At 45.9% G+C, this 19,913-nt stretch overlaps 1 protein-coding gene across 5 annotated transcripts in view; it reads right to left on the reverse strand.

Annotated features, from left to right (window-relative positions):
* Window positions 1-19,913, reverse strand: part of LOC135905187 (uncharacterized) — a 260,327-nt gene that overhangs the window by 143,927 nt on the left and 96,487 nt on the right. For all 5 annotated transcript variants that reach the window (XR_011512957.1, XM_070536239.1, XM_070536240.1 and 2 more), the window contains one exon: window positions 7,432-7,553. Coding sequence is in view for 4 of the 5 variants with exons in the window: in XM_070536239.1 (XP_070392340.1) it covers window positions 7,432-7,553 (122 nt within the window). In the remaining variant the exon portion in view is untranslated. The remainder of the gene's footprint in view (window positions 1-7,431; window positions 7,554-19,913) is intronic.

Consider the following 19,913-nt stretch of genomic DNA (forward strand, 5'->3'; position numbering starts at 1 on the left):
CAGATTGAGCTTCAACAGGGACTAAGAACGTGTTCCGCCAAAAGGGCCTCGCAAAATCGATGTGCAGTCGCTTCCAAGGAGCTGTTGGCTACCACCACGGGTGGAAAGGTGCACTATTAGGGGCACTACGCTATTCTCGGCATGCTTTGCATGCTTTCACGTGGGATTCGAGATCAGCGTCAATAGAAGGCCACCAAAGGTAGCTGCGGGCAAATTCCTGTCATCGCACTATACCTAGATGACTGTCATGAGGACCAGGGACCTAAGGTTTGAAGGCAACACTTCTAGGCATCCCCCAAAGGAGGCAGCCTTGATGCGTGGTCAGCTATGTCCGCCTGTCGAAGAACGGTTTGAGCTCCACGTCATCCACAAGGTTAGGCTAACTTGTACTTCTACGCTGTAGTACTCTGCAATGAAGTTGATCTAGTGAGGTCGCGCGTGCAATAGCCTTGCTGTTGGCCTGTATCGATTGGAAACGTAGCAATTAGAATGTTTCTTCTGCTTCATCGGCGGGCGCCTGACGAACTGGCAAGCGCGAATACCGATCGACCTCTACACTTTCTCTTGCTTGTGGAAACTTCAAGGAGTACATTTCGGCAAACAGCGTAACAGTCCAACGGTGAAGGCGTGTTGCTGCCCAAGATGGTATGGCGTACGTTAACCCCCGAATAGTATGCAGCGGTTTATGATCTGTTATCAGTGAGAAAGAGCGTCCGCAAAGATGGCAGTGAAACTTTTAACTCCAAAAATGATTGATGGAGCTGCTTTGTCGATCTGGCTATACTGCTGCTCTGCATCGGACGTCTTAGGAGCGTAAGCAACAGGATGACTGCTGCCATCAGCGAAAATGTGCGAAAGCACGCCACCTGCCCAGTAATAGGATGCGTTGTAAGCCATTTGAAGCGGTCTATGTGGGTCATAGTGGGCCAGGACATCCGCTGACGCCAACGCACTTTTGATGTCATCAAAGGACCTTTGGCACGCATTCGTCCAAGCCCATGCCTCGTCGTCACGCAGTAGCTTCTACAAGAGATGAGCCAGCGTCGTTAGTCGAGGCAGGAATTGGGCGTAGTTGTTTATGGCTCCAAGAACGAAACTGCTGCTTGTTCTCTGTTGCTGGCGCGGCTACAATGGCGTCCATTTTTCCGTTGTGGGATGTATACCGTCTGAACTGAGACCGTGCCCCAAATAGGACAACTCCTACGGGAAGAAAGTGCATTTGTCAGTCTTGATTCGCACACGTCTGCTACCCAGACGACTTAGAACTGCTTCGAAGTTCTGAAAGTGTCCCGCCCTAGTCTTTCCTGTCACTAGGGTATCGTCCAAATAACATGCAGCACCTTTGAGATCCTTGACCATTCTGTTCATAATTCGCTGGAAAATACCAGGACCTGACCACACAGCGAAAGGCAGCTGGTTTACTTCGAATAGGCCCTTCTGCGTATTGATGGCCAGAAGACGACGCGCAAATTCTGCAAGCACGATCTGTTGATAGACGCTGTTCAAGTGAATTTTAGAGACTACTTGGCCTCCACTGTGTGCTGCAAAAATTTCTTCCGCACGCAGCGAAAGATACCGATCGGTGTCTAGCATAAGGTTCGCAGTAGTCTGGTAGTCGCCACAGAGGCGGAGGTTTCCATCCTTTTTTACAACCACCAGCACCGGGATTAGGTATTCGTACGTGGTGTAATGACACCAATTGACAGCATTTTTCAAATTCTTGCACAGCAGAAACAAGTTCAAAAGGCACACTTCGCGCCTTCAAGAACTTTGGGCATGCATCATCATTGAGAAAGAGCTCTGCCTTCTCTCCCTTAATACATCCAAATTCTTCTTTAAAAAGGGTAATGTACTTCTGCAAAAGCTTGCTCATCTCCACTTTTGCTTCAGTATCAGTCCGCTGCCGTTCCGAGGAAAGCTTGTCGCAAGAGAACACAACATTCCATTCGAGCCCCACGTGTTGCAGTCACTGTTGGCCCAGAAGTGGCAGTCCTTTCTGCTCAGTCACGTACAACGGTAACACAAGACTTTGCCCATTGTGCTCGACGCCAAGTTCAGTCACTCCCGCTGGTTCGACTAGCACACCTGTGTAGGTGCGGAGGCGCAAGTCTGTCGCACGCAACTTCGAAGAAGAAATAACTGTTGCTGTTGCTTTAGAGAAATCACGGATGCTGCTGCTCCCGTATCCAATTCCATTTGAAGCAGCGTCTTGTTCATCAAGAGATGTACGGGTATGACATCGTTTTCAGAGCATGCAATACCGTTTAACGTCACTTGTGCTCCACTCGCAAGAACTCTCATCTTCCGCGGTCGTGTGCGGACCTTGCCCTCTCACCAGTGTGACGCATGCCTTGAATATGCCCTTCCTTATCGCTGTCAAAACGCGCCGCTGACGCACGCCTGTAGTTCTTGCTCATGTGCTGCTTTTATAAAAGAGCCACACTGCGAACACATTTCTGACACTTTATTTTCGCTCCAGTGTTTACCTACAACTGATTTCTGCCATTGCTTTTGCGCAGATACAGGATGTACGTCGGAGAAGTCCGTGGAACAATGCACGCACTTCTGCAGCACTTTCAGTTGCGGCGTCCATCGCTAAGGCTTTCTTCAATCGCTTTCTGAAAGGGAACTTTTTATCTTCCGCAAACGAATCTGTTTCTCAGTGCTTCATATAAAAAATTTGCGAGTACCACGAAGTCGAGAAAGAACGCAGTTCTGCTATAAATTCAGCTATTGATTCACTTGGCTCTCTGGCCAATAACTGAAGGCTTCAGTGCCAAATGGTTGCCATGCAGTTTATTAGGTTGTCGTAAGGCTTTCTTGATGGAAGATGTGAAGTGGTAAGTTCGCTTGAAGAGGGCGTACGTCTTCGGTCCTACCAAGCTCAGGAATGCATGAAGCCTGTCCGCCTCCAGTACTTTGTTGAAGTGGGTAAACGATGTCAAGCACTCGCCGTAGGATTTTCAGTCGCTTGATGAGTCGTCAAAGGGCTCCAGGTGGCCAAATCGTCCCACCACTTGCGTCATTAGATCAGCCATCCCTGTTGATCTGGCAGCTCGCACTCATGCAGCGACAGCACGAGCAACACGAATCAGGCTAGAACGTTTCTTGCGTTATACTAGAGTGTACTAGAATACCGTTCAGTGGGACGAGCTGCTGGGGCAACGAATGCTTTGCATGAGGCGCGCGACGGTGAAAAATACTGTGGTGGCGCTGCGATAGAAGTGGCCTGGGTCGCATCAATGAATGAATGAATGAACTTTATTCCCCTTTTAAGAAAGGGGAGGCGCCGGGAGGGAGAGAGGGAGGTCTAAGTACTCCAGCCCCAGCAGGCGTCCATCACCACATTATGTGGCTAGAAGTCCGTCTACCAGTCGTGGTAGGCCTCCGCTACCTCCTCAGCCCACCTCAGGACTCGGTCCTGTAGGGTGGGATCGGAGCTGCGCAAGGCAGTCTCCCACAGCTCCTCGCTACTAATTAATGGTTTGAGCTTGCGGGGGGGAGTTTTGATGGGGCATTGCCGCATAATATGGGAGAGATTTGCTATGGGGACAGGGCAAAAGCGACACTTGGGTGTCGGGTATGTGGCGGGAAAGAATACGTGCAAAGTGCGCGGGGTAAGAAAAGTGCGAGTTTGTAGTTGTCGCCACAGTATTTCTCTCTGGCGCGTTCTAGACACAGAGAGAGGTGGAAACAATAGGCGTTGGTTTTTGTAATGTGTGCAAATTTCATGGAATGTGACGAGTGTGTCTTTATTGGTGCGTTGTTGGGAGTCATTGGTTGCGCCGGTGGAAACTGCTGGCTATACTTTTCGGAAAAGTCATTCGTACTACTTCGTGCGCTGGTATATGCGTTAAGACCACTCAAACAGTGTTTATAATTGCATATGACCTGTATTTATGCCTTAAGAATAGATGCCTTGGTTTCTGTTCTTTATTTAATTTTCTTTAATGCTCGGTGATCGTACGTGCATTGTGGTCGCAGTGCCAGCTTTCATTCTACTATTTTATTGTAGAGTTTCCTTTGGAGAACAAATATTTTTCTTGTTCTTCAAGCAACATGTATCTCTAGCGTGCATTTTGCGCATATAGTTTTCTATTAGTTAGTCTTGTGAAGCACAAACGGAAAAACATGTAAACTTGCTGCTTGCCGCTTCGAAAAAATGAAACGTATCTGCCCCTTTGGGCACCCTGTACTCAGATTTACGGGAATTATTGTTATAGAAAAATACACAAAAAATTGCAGTGCAACATTCAATTAATGTTTCCGTCTTCCTCGCGTAACATAATGCGGAGAAATTGGTAAGGGTTCTTTCATTGCGGTAGGACCTCGGACGCCGAAAACAGTTTTAGGTAGCCATTATATATGCTTATCTTCGGCCCGTAAACTGTGTGAATTTTTAGCCCAGTCCATGCTTAACAGCAAAACAAACAAAAAAGAAAGCGGCGTGGTAGCCTAATTAGTGGCTATGTGGTGGATATGGCGTTGCATTGCTAAACTGGAGCTCGCAGGTTCAAACCACATGGCGGGATTCGATGGGAACGAAATGGAAAAGCACTCGTGTATTTTTGTTTAGTTGCACGTTCAAGAACCCCAGGGGGTGAGAACCTAGGAGGGTGCTTCATAATAATATCTCCAGACGTAAAACGCTAAAATTTCTTTAATTAAAAAAAAGAAAAAAAAAGACGGTAGCTGCGTCTATCGGCTTTCTTGTAGGGCTGTAAACGAAAGAAATAAGACTTGAGTCTAATTTCTGAAAAAAATATCCTAAATACCTAAATATAATGCCGTTCCCAACTGCACGTCCACTTAGCTAAGCAGCTTCTGCATTATAAATAGCTGCTTTCAGTTATTCAGTATTGGTATTCAGTTATTTCAGTATTAAAAACGGCTGATTTTTTTGGTTCACCATTGGATGGTGCAGCTTTTAAAAGAAACACGCTTGTTCTGGTCGGGAGTTCTCACTTTTTCAATCAGTGCATTTAAAGTATTTGATAATTTTTCTCTTACATATATGTCATAGAAATATGTGTATCTACCATTAAATTTACCTAGAAGTGCATTGGTCATTTGCATCTCTTCGCGCCACGCAGTTAATAAAGCTCGTTTGTCTCGCTATAATACTGTTATCTTTCATCATTGTCCTTGACCAATATTTCATCAAGAAGGAGCGCGCGAAAAATGACATGATATCGATGAATCAAAGCAAGTGAAACCATAACACGATGCACTGCACATACTTTTTTTGCGAGAAAAAGTGAGCGTCCGCTAGCGTTCGCGAAACGAACGCGTGCTCGCTAGCAGCCGATGCACTTCACAACTTCGCGGAAACTGTCGACGTCATGTTGTATAACCCATGCCTCAAATATATATACGTAGCAAAAGGGTGTCAATATATTCAATGTATCTTTGCAGTTGAAATAAAGCACCATTATAAGAGCGCACGTGCGCAATCGGTCTTTGGCGGCGACGTTAGGTTGAATACGCCGGGAAGCTCGTCTCCGCCCCAATCCAGTTTGCTCGCCCTTGCCCAACTTTTCCACGCATGCGGCGCCTCAGCGGGAGAGCGCCGTTCAGCGCACACGACCATTGTATAGTACGCTCTTGTTATACCAGTGCCGCTGTAGGTGCGAATCATCCTCGTCGACAGTTGCGTCGTAGGGATTCGGAGACGAACGTAGAACAGTAGCAAAGCAATTCCTTGCTGCATCGTGCAGCAGGAACGGCAGTACAACTGAGAGCGGCCAAAAGATAAACATTGCAGCCTTACAAGCAATCGCGATCAGGTCATGTGATTACCTGTAAGCGTGACTTGCCGTCGTTATCGACAGCACGTGGCACCGTCACATGACAAAAACGATGAAGTACACCAATAGAACCTACAATATATATGTCCAGGTTAACTAAAGAGAGCATATGCAAGAGCATTCAGAATAAAAACTTAACAAAACAGATGGTTCCGTTGCGCACATATCTGCATGATTTTGATATGGAAGAAAATCAATTGGAATGCGGCGCTTTCACTGTCGATGCACAAGATTTATTCTACTCGTTTCGTCACGCCGAAGAATTGAAAAGCCTCATGTTGTGTATTTGTGACGAGAGTGAGTAAGTTAGGGTAAGAAATTGTACTGATATATCCAGTGAAAAACTTTTTCGAACTCCTTTTTTTAAAATCTCGAATCTATATTTATTGCATTGAAAGGTGCTGCATATGTGCAGAATTCTTGGGTATGTATTGGCTCGAACGTTGCCCCAGTCCTCAGCCATATTTTTCTAGCCAGAGTGGACAGGATCGTTGACAATGGTTTATTCGGTATGGTTATCCGATTCGTCAATGATTACTTATTAAAAGGCAGAACGCGGTTGCACGGCTGTTAACGCTGTCAATGTTTTCCGTGATGTGGATTGGGCCTCAAATGCACCCTCGAGGCTGCACAACACAATGAATTGTAATTCCTCGATATAACGCGGCATCTATGGTGTGAACTCATTTCCTGGATACATACACATATATATATATATATATAAATATATATATATATATATATATATATATATATATATATATATATACACACAACCTCAGGGCAGTATTTCTAGAGCACAATATGTGTGGAGCGGCAGAAGAAATTGTCAAGAAAGTTCAGTTTCTTGGACCATGAACATCTATGAGCAAAGATGACACACACCGAAAACGCGTCGTTGTCGTGCCTTATGTCCATCGCTTTTCCTATGGACTAAAGAACGTCGTCAGCCGGTTTCGTGTTGACGTTGTTTTCAGCACTTATCACAAGCAACAATGAACCTTCCAAGCGGTGGCCAATGTTTCTCACAATACGAACAAGAAAAACTATGCCCAGGCTTTACAGAAGGATGCCTGATTTGTAAGACGTAAAATGGGTGTAGTGCGCATGTTACCACTAATCTGCGGCCCTCTTTGGATAGGCCAGACTGGCCGCTCCATTAACAACAGAAGTACCGACAATTAACAAAAATAACCACTCAGATTTAGTCAACCACTGCAAAAGCTTTCATTATGAACCTGTGTTTTGTGATAGTATGAATTTGTTTCCGCATAAAAACAAACAAGCGAAGTAACCGAAACCATTCTTATAAAAAAAAACGATCTTTCCACCTATAATGCTAACTTGGAAGAAATTAGCCTTTTTGAGTACCATGTGACTTTTCTAAGTTTTTTTTCTGAATGCCTTTGCACATGCTCAAATTAGTTAGTCTGAACATACATATGTGTGCAAGTCCTTTCAAAAACTAAATTGCCTTGAGTCCTCGCTCATTGTGTGTGCATTACAGTATCATAATGAATAGCTACCCACCCCCACAACTTTCATCACTTAAACAATTTATTCAAATTGTTTAAAAATAATGTAGGTATTTTAAGTGCCTCCGCTCCTTAAACTACCAACGCACCCGTTGATCTTGTCTAGGAATGTCGCGTATTCGACCAGGGTTAGCCTTGGATTCTCCAGCTTGAAGGAAAAAAAGTTGAAAGGAGTCAGCACGCCTAGCTTGTTCAGTATTTGATTCAGATGCTGTGGGAAAGAAAAAAAAGAAGGCATTAGTTCGAATCATGCAAAAATACGCGCTAAAACCCCTAATTGTAATCTACCTCGGCAGCGGGCGTAATGTAAACCGAGAACGTCAGTAAGCCATGTGTCAATCATGCTCAGCTTACACAGCACGTGCTTTCAAGCTCTTTCATTCAAGAGTGATGGTGAGACAGTGGTGGTAAAAATTATCACCAGTGAAACTTTCTTATCTGAGTTTTATATCATTTCTCAATTGATCTTTCGTTTCCACAGCACGGCCCATTAGAGTCATTGTCACACCTGTATCACATACATTTCGCACACATGTACGGCGATAGATGTAGTCATGTTTACAGTCACATCAATAACGTATTGTAACTTATGCCCCAATTAAGAGCTTGTCACGTTGTGTTTGACACTCTGGTCATATCTGGCGGCCGCAGCCACAACACATCACATCGTCGCCAATAATTCAGAGCACTATTGCTTTTGGATACATTTCGTAGCTATTTGTCATCGCCATTAAGGTTACTCTATTTGGTCCTTGCCTTCATTCCATCAAAAAGCTGCATGAAATGGCACAAATACCGCAAGCACCTGCAGAAAGAATGTAGCAGCCTAACTATAAGGTAGAAGCAAGCCTAAAGTCATCATAAATTGTTTATAAGATCTGGGACTGTCCCACGTGAATGCGCGGGCTGGCCTTGTGCTGTTCGAAATTGATAGGCTGGGAAGTTGGGTTAAATAATTGTTCTGGATGTTTTGCTAGTTCTCTTTCCTAGTGGACATAGCACACATGTATAGAGCTAACGAGAGAGCTGCTAGTTCCCAAAGTCCAAAACGGAAGCTTTATGTTTACATTTACAACCATTTCCCTATTGAAAAACATTCGAAAAGCATAAATATTCATATTAGAAACTGCTCAATCGATTCCAGTAGAAATTTTTGTATTTCAGAAAGCGAGCAAACTAATAAAATGCAAGTAGGCTTTTTATGTTCCTACGCCAAATACGCACTTGTAATTCAACTTGAGCCCTGCTTCCTTAATGCCCCACAGTTAAGCGGTGAGGTTGGCCAAGTGCTCCTGTTCGCTCTTCCCAAAAACAATGATGTCGTCGAAATAGAACGGGACAACAGAGCTTCCTTGAAGAATTTTCGACATCATTTGTTGAAATGCAGCGGGGGCGGATGCCAACACGAAGCACACGCGTTGGAAGCTGAAGAGGCCATTGTGAGTTATGAAAGCAGTCAAGTCACGTCTTTAAGGATCGATCAAAAGCTAGTAGCAAGCCGATGCGAGATCTAGCTTCGAAAAATGCGTTGCCCCAAGGAGACTGCGGGAGAACTCTTCGGTGTGTGGAAAAGAAAAGCTATCCGTCACGATAGCTTTGTTAGGCTCTCGTAAGTCGGCACAAACACGAATGCCTTCATCGTTCTTTTGAATAAGAACAATTGGAGACACCCATTCCGAAGCGTTCATGCGCTCTGTCACGCCCAACTGCTCTAGCCGACGAAGTTCCTCAAGTACCTGAGCTCGGAGAGAAAGAGGAAGGTGGCGAAGTATTGCTACAACGGCCGGGACCCAGAGCTGTACTTTGACACGATGTACAAACCCCTTGGCTAGGCCGAGGGTGGAGCCGAAAAGACATGCAAATATATTGCACGACTGTGTTGGAAGACGTGCAGATAAAACTGTTTCCTGAACTGGAACTTGTACGTTGGTAGCACTGTTAGTTGTAGTTCTTTCAAAGCAGCGGAAGGACGAGCCATCAGTCTGGAAGTCAAAAGCCCCAATGGCGTCGACACCCAGAACAGATGTGCCCTGCGAGACAACGCAGAACAGAATGGACGCTCCACGTTCCTTGCATGCGACTTTTGAAAGAAAACTTCCTTGCAGTGGTATCATCATCATCATCATCATCACCATCATCATCATCATCCTGGTTACGCCCACTGCAGGGCAAAGGCCTCTCCCATACTTTACCAACTACCCCGATCATGTACTAATTGTGGCCATATTGTTCCTGCAATGTTCTTAATCTCATCCGCCCACCTAACTTTCTGCCGCCCCCTGCTACGCTTCCCTTCTCTTGGAATCCAGTCCGTAACCCTTAATGACCATTGGTTATCTTCCCTCCTCATTACATGTCCTGCCCATGTCCATTTCTTTTTCTTGATTTCAACTAAGAAGTCATTACCTCGCGTTTCTTCCCTCACCCAATCTGCTCTTTTCTTATCCCTTAACGTTACACCCAACATTCTTCCTTCCATAGCTCGTTGCGTCGTCCTCAATTTCAGTACAACCCTTTTCTTAAGCCTCCAGGTTTCTATCCCTTACGGGGTACTGGTAAAACACAACTGTTACTCTTTTCTCTTGAGGGATAACGACAACCTGCTGTTCATGATCTGAGAATGCCTGCCAAACGCACACCAGCCTATTCTTATTCTGATTATTTCAGTCTCATGTTCCGGATCTGCAGTCACTACCTGCCTTAAGTAGAGGTATTCCCTTACCACTTCCAGTGCCTCGCTACCTATCGTAAACTGCTGTTCTCTTCCTAGACATTTAAATATTACTTTAGTTTTCTGCAGATTATTTATAGGCGCACCCTGCTGATTTGCCTCTCCAGGTCAATGAGCATGCATTGCAACTGGTCCCCTGAGTTATATGCAAGGCAATATCATCAGCGAATGGCAAGTTGCTAAGGTATTCTCCATTAACTCTTATCGCCGATTCTTCCCAATCCAGGTCTCTGAATACCTCCTGTAAACACGCTGGGAATAGCATTTGAAAGATCGTATCTCCCAGCCTTACGTCTTTCTTTATTAGGATTTTGTTGCTTTCTTTATGGAGGACTGCGGTGGCTGTGGAGCCGCTATACACATCATTCAGTATTTTTACATACGGCTCGTCTACACCCTGCTTCCGTACTGCCTCAATAACTGCTGAGATTTCGACAGAATCAAACGCTTTCTCGCAATCAATGAAAGCTATATATAAGGATTGGTTATATTCCGCACATTTCTCTATCACCTGATTTGTAGTGTGAATATGGTCTATTGTTGAGTAGCCTTTACGGAATCCTACCTGGCCCTTTGGTTGACGGAAGCCTAAGGTGTTTCTGATACTATTTGCAATTACCTTAGTAAATACTTTGTAGGCAACGGACAGTAGGCTGATCGGTCTATAATTTTTCAAGTCCTTGGCGTCCCCTTTCTTATGGATTAGGAATATGTTAGTGTTCCTCCAAGATTCCGGTACACTCAAGTCACAAAGCATTGCGTATACAGGGTGGCCAGTTTCTCTAGAACAATCTGCCCACCATCCTACAACAAGTATGCTGTTACCTGATCCTCCCCAGCTGCCTTCCCCCTTTGCATAGTGCCGAACGCTTTCTTTAATTCTTCCGGTGGGACTTGTGGGATTTCAGATTCCTCTAGACTATTTATCTCTTCCATTATAGTCGTGGGTGCCACTGGTACTGTATAAATCTTTATAGAACTCCTCAGCCACTTGAACGATCTCATCCATATTAGTAATGATATTGCCGGTTGTGTCTCTTAACGCATACATCTGATTCTTGCCAATTCCTAGTTTCTTCTTCACTGCTTTTAGGCTTCCTCTGTTCCTGAGTGCATGTTCAATTCTATCCATATTATAATTCCTTGTGTCAGCTGCCTTGCGCTTGTTGATTAACTTGGAATGTTCTGCCAGATATATTCCAGCTGTTGGATTAGAGGCTTTCATACATTGGCGTTCCTTGATTAGATCTTTCGTCTCTTGCGATAGCTTACTGGCGTCCTGTTTAACGGCGTTACCATCGACTTGTATTGCACATTCCTTAATGATGCCCATAAGATTGTCGTTCATATCTTCAGCACTGAGGTCCTCTGAGTTAAGGCCGAATACCTGTTCTGTAACTTGATCCGAAATTCCTCTATTTTCCCTCTTACCGCTAACTCATTGATCGGCTTCTTATGTGCCAGTATCGTCCGTTCCCTCCTCAAGTCTAGGCTAATGCGAGTTCTTACCATCTTCTAACCCCCGGTAGCACAGGACGTACCCGCTTTTCAGCAGTGTATATGCTTCTTTCGTCCTCCTAACTTCACTGAATCCTATTATATCACATTTACTGCCCTCTAATTCCTCCAATAGCACTGCTAGACTCGCCTCACTCGATAACGTTCTAGCGTTAAACATTGCCAGCTTCAGATTCCAATGGTGGCCTGTCCAAAACCAGGGATTCTTAGCACCCTCTGCTGCGTTGCAGGTCTGACCGCCGCCGTGGTCAGTTGCTTCGCAGCTGCTGGGGACTGGAGCCGGGGTTTGATTGTTGTGTTCATATAGGAGGTTGTGGCCATGTACTGCACTAGGGTGGCCAATCCTGCTTTGGTGAAGGAGTGCGTTACCGGTTCTGGTCACCGGGATTAGGCCACACTTCAGGCCTGTTTATGCAATTTTATCTACACCCGGATTTTTTCGTTCAGGTGGAAAATTGCGCGGCACCGAGATTCGAACCACGACCCTCTTGCCCTTGAGTTGGATATTTTACCCCTACGCCACCGCTGCGATAACCGCACTGGCTTTTTCAAATAATCTAACAGCTTCACACGGGGGGCGGACAGCAACACCTGTCAGGCAAAATGTTTATCAAAAAGATCATCCGCTAGAATGGAGACTGAAGGTCCCGAGTTAATTAGGAATGTTAAAGTCGCGTGACGAACTGCTACCTCGACGAGAATTCCGGCGTGGCCGGACGCGGTCCCCCATAGAATGCTCACAGCTTCATTGTCAGTTTCATTGTCGGGCAATGTTTCATTGTCGTGCAATGTCTGATCGTTAAGCTCACGAACAGCAGTGGCCCGTCGGTTCGTGTTGCATACGGTGCTGAAAGGACCAATGAGACCACAATGATAGCAAAGTTGACCTTGGACTGGGCAGCGGGATGAAGCGGCACAGTGCTGGCGCGAAGCACTACGATAGCAGTGAGATGACGAGTTGTACGGGCGCAGATGCGAACCAGGTTGGCGGCTGTCATACTGCAGGCTCGCCTCTATACGAGGTGCACGCAGGGGCGTGTCGTTACGCGACGGAGGATGGCGGGTTCCAGTGGCTCTATGGTCGTATAGCGCCAAGCGAGAGTGCCCTGATATGCGCTAACGTTTCCGGAAGCAAATTCTCGAATGTCCTCATTGGCCTGTTCGACTTGTTAAGCTAATGCCACTGCTCGGGGGAACGGGAGGATCGACCCCTCAAAAAGAAGGCGTTGGCGAAGGTGCTGGGACGCGACCCTTTCCACGAACTGGTCATGAAGCGAGCCTTCCAGAGACACAAAAGCACAAGTTACGACGAGCACATAGTGCAGCAACATACTCCTGTACAGACTCCCCCGTTTGCTGAATATTACGGCGAAACAGGTGCCTGTCTGCGACGACATTCCTTGTGCTTGCGAAATATTGCTTTAAGGTTTCGATAGCTTCGTCGTAAACGGAAGGCTGGGCGGCGTCTCCGCTATCCTCACTACGTTTACCGCCGGCCGCTGACTCACCACTCTGGGCGGCATCCGATATAAGCAGTAGGCTCGGGAAGACACGTTGACCCTCAACGACTAGGCAGTCTACTAGCAGTGCCTTGCGACGTTCTGGCTTGAACTCGGATGCTTCTGATGCGAGCAGGAAGTTCTCGAACATGCGGTGCCATTGCGACCAGGGAACAAGAGGGCGGCCGGGTACAGGCAGGAATGGGGGTGGCGGAGTGAGCCCGATTTAGCTCTTGGCATAGAAAAGTTGCAGGTGCGTTTACGCCCCTCAAAAAGTCTTCGCCGTCATTGTACTTCGGCGGAAGCCGCAGAGAAACCACGGAGACAGTCACAGCCGCAACGGAACAAGACCCCCTCTAAATTGAGAGGCATGTATATCTACAGGTGACTACACTGGCGCCACTGACGGCTTGTAAGGGCAAACAGAAATTGAAACTGATATACAACAGATGGTACGTTGAAATGAAGTATTTGTAAATCGTAGTTAGTTCGAAAACGAGGTACGAATCATGAAGCGGTTTGCCGCGTACGCGTGTTAGTGTTGTTAGGTTTTAGGCATGCCATCGTCGCAAGGAATTCTTTACAAGTGTCTGAAAAGTTAAAAGATTGTAAAGTCCAAAATTTGTACAAGTGCTGGATTTGTATGATATTGTGATCTTGAAAGACCGTTTTCTTCGAAGCCAGGTAAGGAATGTTTGCTGCATGTCGAAGAATCTTCTTTTGCAAAAGCAAAATTTTATTTAGGTTCTGTTTATTTGTAGTAGTCCATACCATGCTGCAGTAAATAAGATGCGACGCAAATAGCGCGTATGCACCTGGAGGTTCACTTTCGAGGGGAGTAAGTGTTGACATCGTGATAAGGCATCAGCAGTGAATGAAAGTATTTCGCACAATCGTTCTACACGTGAATTCGAACCTAGGTGAGCGAAAAATGTAATACCAAGTACCTTGTGTTCACTTGCTATAGTAATGTTGTGATCTTCATAAAAAATTCGGTTTAGCAGTTCGGGTGCTTTATTTCTTGTACGGAATATATTTGCTTTTGTTTTCAGTGGAATAATACTTATTTCGTTGAAGCTGGACCAAGTGGAGAGCGTTGAGAGTGCGTTATTACATTTAACTGCCAAACCATTGACGTTGGGGCCAGAAAATAGTATGGTGCTGTGTCGGCGCATATAATAAATTTCGCTGTTTTATCAGCATTTACGAGATCTTTTATGTATACAATAAACAGAAGGGAACCAAATTGCTCCCTTCGGGCACTCCTCTTAGAACAGGAAGGAATCACGATTGCCAACCTTGCAAACATACGTACTGCTGGTGGCTGTGTAAGTACAATTTGATCAATTCCAAAGGATTCCAAAGAACACCGCACATGAATAATTTGTCTGCGAGAACGTCGTGGCTGAGGGAGTCGACTGCCTTTGCGAAGTGAATGAACAGGCCTAGTGTGTAAAGTTCGTTGTGTATATTATGGACTATGTTATCTTGCAAAGATAGTGAGGCTGTTTCTGTCGACGTTCCCTTCCGAAAGCCGAATTGTGCATCTGATATGCTTCCTAGAAAAAATAAACTCGTTATGGGAGTGACATTTATTTTTTACAAGCCTTTTGAAAAAACAGGGAGAACAGAAATGGGTCTGTAGTTTTTTTTTTATGATCTGCTCATCAACCCCTTTATGTATGACAGAAAGCTTTGCTTTCTTCATTTCTTCAGGAAAAGTGGCAGTTTCTAGTCAAGAGTGAATGTATGCTATACCACAGCAGTTAGCGATTTAATATTTCACAATATGATAAACAAGAGCCTGTATTTTTCTTTGCTTTATATTTCAGAGTAGAAGAGCTTTGCAGAACTGTTCTAATTGCTTTTTTTTGTTGCTAAGATGCGAAGTTGTGTAAAAGGAACGCTTCAGTTCTTTTTTTATAGATATATTGTCACGTGGTGATGTCGTTGAAGAACACAGTAGCAACACTGTGAACGACAAAACCAACTTTTATTGGGCGAACCTGTGCCCAGAAGACAGGCTACGTTTATAGCACAACGATAGCGGCGAACACTGTCGGCGATCGTCGAAAATCTGATCAGCGGGTCAAGCGCGTCGGCTTGTATACAGCAGTCGTCGAATGTTCCAGACTAATCGCTGGGACCCGCGTGCCTTCCACAAAGTTCTGTACCATTCGCGTCACGCGATGAAATCAGATAACACAAGGTTCGGCGACAACGGACAGCCGATAGAAACATCGATAACTTTCCAGAAACTTCGGATACATGCAGGTGCGTCCCGCGCTGTGCGATAACATTTGTTAGGCGCCGAAATGTGGTCGCCCGATAAAGATAAGTACACGTGTCAATATGAGCAAATACAGCAACAAGATGGCCTAAATTACGAATAATTTCTTTGCCCGAATAAGAGGTGCTTTTTGTTGTTTTTATTCATGGAGCACACTAGTGGAAAAATTCACGTTCAGGCAAAGACAAGAAGAAAATAGAAGAGACGAGTGGTGAACATGAATTGGGTTTAATTAGGATAGAGAGTTTGGCTGGGTGCCATTTCGTGTTTGGAGAGCTCGAGTCCAGCAACGATGAGTTTGTGTCATCTTGCTCGTGCTTCGTCGTCCCTGCGCTACAACTTTTCAATAATGTATTCGCTTTCATTTCATATACACAAACACATGCCCGCAGGCGTGAACATATGGACGTCCCTTCTAGAAGTCCCGCGAACACAGTGCACATCTTTCTTGCTTCTTTGTGTGGGGGTTAAATTTGTGCTCCTATGGCACTACCAGCTACCACCTAGCTACCAACTAAACCGCCTTAAAACTTCGATAATTTCAAAGCGAGTAGCTTCCTTTGGCGCTTTGGGTTGTTTTCGTGGTAGGCCGGTGGTCTGACTCGGCAAAGGGAAGGTGAGGAAGTGTGCAAGGGAAAGGGCACGTGCTCTCAGCGAACCGAGTTGCGAGAATGTGCAGAGTGAAATCGGGAGGGGCGAGACGTCGTTTGTGAGCACTAGCGTAACCTAAAGCCCCATGATAATTTATCAAGGGGCTTTAGCGTAACCAAGTGGCCGTGAAAAAAGAAAGGAGGAAGGCAGCAGCGTGGTGGTGGTAACAATTTTTTTTCGCCAAGAGAAACTATTTGGTTAACTTTAGTGGGCTTCCAGGGTGTGTGAGGTGGCCGTCCGATCAGTTCCTCTAGTGCCACCTGTTATGGTCGTGAGGCCCTGTCTGTCGGCGACTTCCAAAGCCCAGCTGACGGCCTGCAGTTGAACCGCTGGGTCCGAGCTGGACACCGAATCCTCCCACACTTGCTCGTTGGAGAGATGCCATTCTCTTTTCGGTTTTAAATTGTCGCAATCGAATAAAATGTGTTTTAAATCTGCCTTTGTGACCCCGCAGAGCTTACATTCGGGAGTGTAGACTCCTGGGTAGGCCTTGGAGTATAAATAAGGGTTGGGGAATGTGTTAGTTTGTAGCTTCCGCCAGGCCATTTGTTGATGTTTATTAAGGCTTTTGTCCGGCGGCTGGAGCATCCTTCTCTTGTGTCTGTAATATGTGATCTCGTGGTAGGTGGTCAAGGTCTCTCTAGCCCATCTCAGAACCGGCTCGCCCACTGCCGGGTTGACGAAACCTCGGGCTAAGTTGTGGGCCACCTCGTTCCCAGGATGCGACGCGTGGGCCGGAACCCATATGATTCTAATTTGTCTGGCGTTGAAATTTTGTGGTTTTAGGATTTGTTTGGCGGGTTTGTGGACCCTCCCTTTCGCAAAGTTTCGAACGGCTGTCTTCGAGTCGCTAAAAATTGTGTTGGCTTTAGTGCTTATAATGGCTAGGGCGATGGCCGCTTCCTCCTCCTCGTGTGCCTTTTAGCTCCGCACAGAGGCGGCTGAGATTGGTTTTAGGTCCATGCCCACGACGCCTATCGAAAAGGCATCGTGATCACAGAGCTCTGCAACGTCCGTACAGACTGCCTCCTTATGGTTTGAATATTGCCTACGGAGGGCTTTGGCTCTCGCCTTCCTCCTTTCTTCGTGGTGCTCAGGATGCATGTTTTTCGGGATTGGATCTATTCTCAGATACTTGTGTATGTCTCTAGGCATTTGCACGGCATCCATCCCTATGTATTCTTGCATGATATCCAAGGTCCTTAGAATGTGTCTTCCCGTGGGTGTTTTTGTTAGCCTGTCGTACTGTGTGATTCTGTGCACCTCGACTAGCTTGGGAAGCCTGTTGTGTATGCCTAACATTCGCAACCTTTCTGTTGACGTATACTTAGGGAGATGAAGGGCTGCCTTGTACGATTGTCTAATGAGGCATTCAACCTTGTTCTTTTCCGCTGCCTGAAGTTTGAGATAGGGGAGAGAACATACTATACGGCTGAGAACGAAAGCCTGCACTAGCTTCCTCAAATCTGTTTCTTTCATTCCCTGGTGTTTGTTAGCTATTCGTCTTATGAGCCTGTTGGTTTGTCCAACGCATGCGACTAGTTTGTTTAGTGTAGTTGTGTTCTTCCCATTGCTTTGAATGTGTATTCCCAGGATTCCCAAGGGTTGTACTTCTGGAACTTTTGTACTATCAACCCTAACATCCAATTGTGCCGGGGGATCGTTTTTCTTAGGTCTGTGTCTGATAACTAGGAGTTCGGATTTTTCTGGCGAGCACGTTAGCCCGACTCTCTTGGCGCATCCGATCACTATATTCGCTCCCGTCTGTAGCGTGCTCTCAATATCACCTTCGCTTCCCCTGTCTGTCCAGAGGGTGATGTCGTCTGCGTAGAGTGCCGACGATAAGTTTGGTATGGCGGCAAGAAGCTTGGCCATGGGTATGAGGGTTATGTTGAACAGAAAGGGTGACAGCACTGACCCCTGCGGTGTGCCTTTGCTTCCTAATTGTAGTGTATCCGCCTCGATGCTTCCGAATGTTATTTGAGCCGTTCTGTCGGTTAGAAAAGCCTTGATGTATACGCATATTCTCTCCCCCACGTTTAAGTCGTAGAGGGCATTCATGATGGCAATGTGGGTGACATTATCGAAGGCTTTGGTGAGGTCCAGTGCCATTATTGCTTTAGTGTTGGTGTGATTCAGTGTGTTTATTACCTCTTCCGAAAGCCTGAGCATTATATCTTGCGTAGACAGGTTGGGCCGGAAGCCTATCATCGTGTGCGTAAAGAGATTGTGCTTGTCCATGTGGTCTTGTAATCTAGATAGCGCCACGTGCTCCAATAGCTTCCCTAAGCATGATGTTAGGGATATGGGTGTGAGGTTGCTTAGTTCGAGTTTCTTGCCTGGCTTGGGTATGAGAGTTACCTTGGCGTGTTTCCACGTCTCTGGCAGCCACCCATACTTCCAGCACTTGTTAAAGTACTCCGTGATCCCTTGAATAGAGTCCTTGTCTAGATTTCTCAGAATTTGGTTCGTCACCCTATCTGCTCCTGGAGCGGAGGATGTTCTAAGTTTCTGCATGGTCGCCTTTACCTCCGCTACCGTTATGTTTTCGTCAAGTTCAGGGTTGGGGTTGTCGCTGTAGTTGGGAAGCGTCAGGTTTTTCGTTGAGCATAGGTATCGGTTTTGTAATTCCGTTATCATTTCTTCGTCATTAAGTGGGCTTGCATGAATTATGCGTGCTACATCCCTCTGGTGAACGTCTCTGCTGTTTTCTGGTCTAAAAGATGTCTCAGAAGATACCATGTGTCTTTGAGCCCCAATTTTCCGCTCATTTGATCACATGTTTGTCCCCATTGTTGTTTAACTACGTTTTGAGAATGGCTTTCGATTTCTCTTTCTAGTTTGGGTATTCTAATTCTAAGTCTTCTGTTGTGTTTTTGTTTCATCCATCTTTTTTGTAAGCTATTATGTGCCTGCCACGTGTGTAATAATCTGCTATCAGCGGCTTTGTTTTCGGCTGCTATCTCTATCGTCTTGGTGGTGTGCTCTGCGTCTTTCAATAGTTTGTGAATCCATTCATTTAGGTTTTCAATCTTCTTGCCATCTGCGTTACCCAGTCTCTTTTCTCTGAATTTATCCCAGTCTACCACTCGTGTCATCCTTCTTCTTTCCTTCTTGAGCGTACTGCTGGGTATAGTGGTCTCTATAATGTAATCGTCGCTCCCTAAGTTTTCGTTCGTGTTGTGTCATTGTGCGCCTGCTATGTTTTTGCATAGGGTCAGGTCAGGGCATGTATTAGCTTGCACACTGTTCCCTATCCTAGTTGGCACCAGCGGATCTGTCAGGAGCCTGTATCTTTCGTCCTGAACATGTTGCCAGAGGCTAGTACCCTTCTTTAAATTTGTTCTGTAACCTCATGTCATGTGTTGTGCGTTCATATCTCCGACTACTATTAGAGGATTCGTTTTACTGATTTTTCTGGCTTCGTTCATAGCTTTTATTATGGGGGCGGATTCCACCTTGGGTGTGCTATATATGCTTAGAATGAAGAGCGCAGCAGCGTCACTTGCTTGCTCGCTCGTTTGATGCGGGAAGGCGAAGGAAAGGTCACGTGCTTTCGGTTGAGCGAATGACGGGGAGAAACTGGAGGGAGCAGCAGAGGAAGCTCTCCAGCCCATCGTGAGCGATGCCGCGGAAGACAATCACGAGACACACACTGCAGGCGCAGGCGAGTGTTCCATCGGCGGCGTTGACGCCGACGCACCAAGTAGAGCAACAAGTGCACTGCTACCACGACGGAATTCATGAAAGGCACAAAGGGTAGTAGTGATAGGGGACTTGTGAGTGAATCATCAGGAATACCCTTGATGCAGGGCGAAACGTAGCATGGGCACAAGAAGGCACATACAAAAAGACAGCACACAGTTGATAGTCGGCGTTCGT

Source organism: Dermacentor albipictus, chromosome 3 (genome assembly GCF_038994185.2).
Source record: "Dermacentor albipictus isolate Rhodes 1998 colony chromosome 3, USDA_Dalb.pri_finalv2, whole genome shotgun sequence".
NCBI lineage: Eukaryota > Metazoa > Arthropoda > Arachnida > Ixodida > Ixodidae > Dermacentor > Dermacentor albipictus.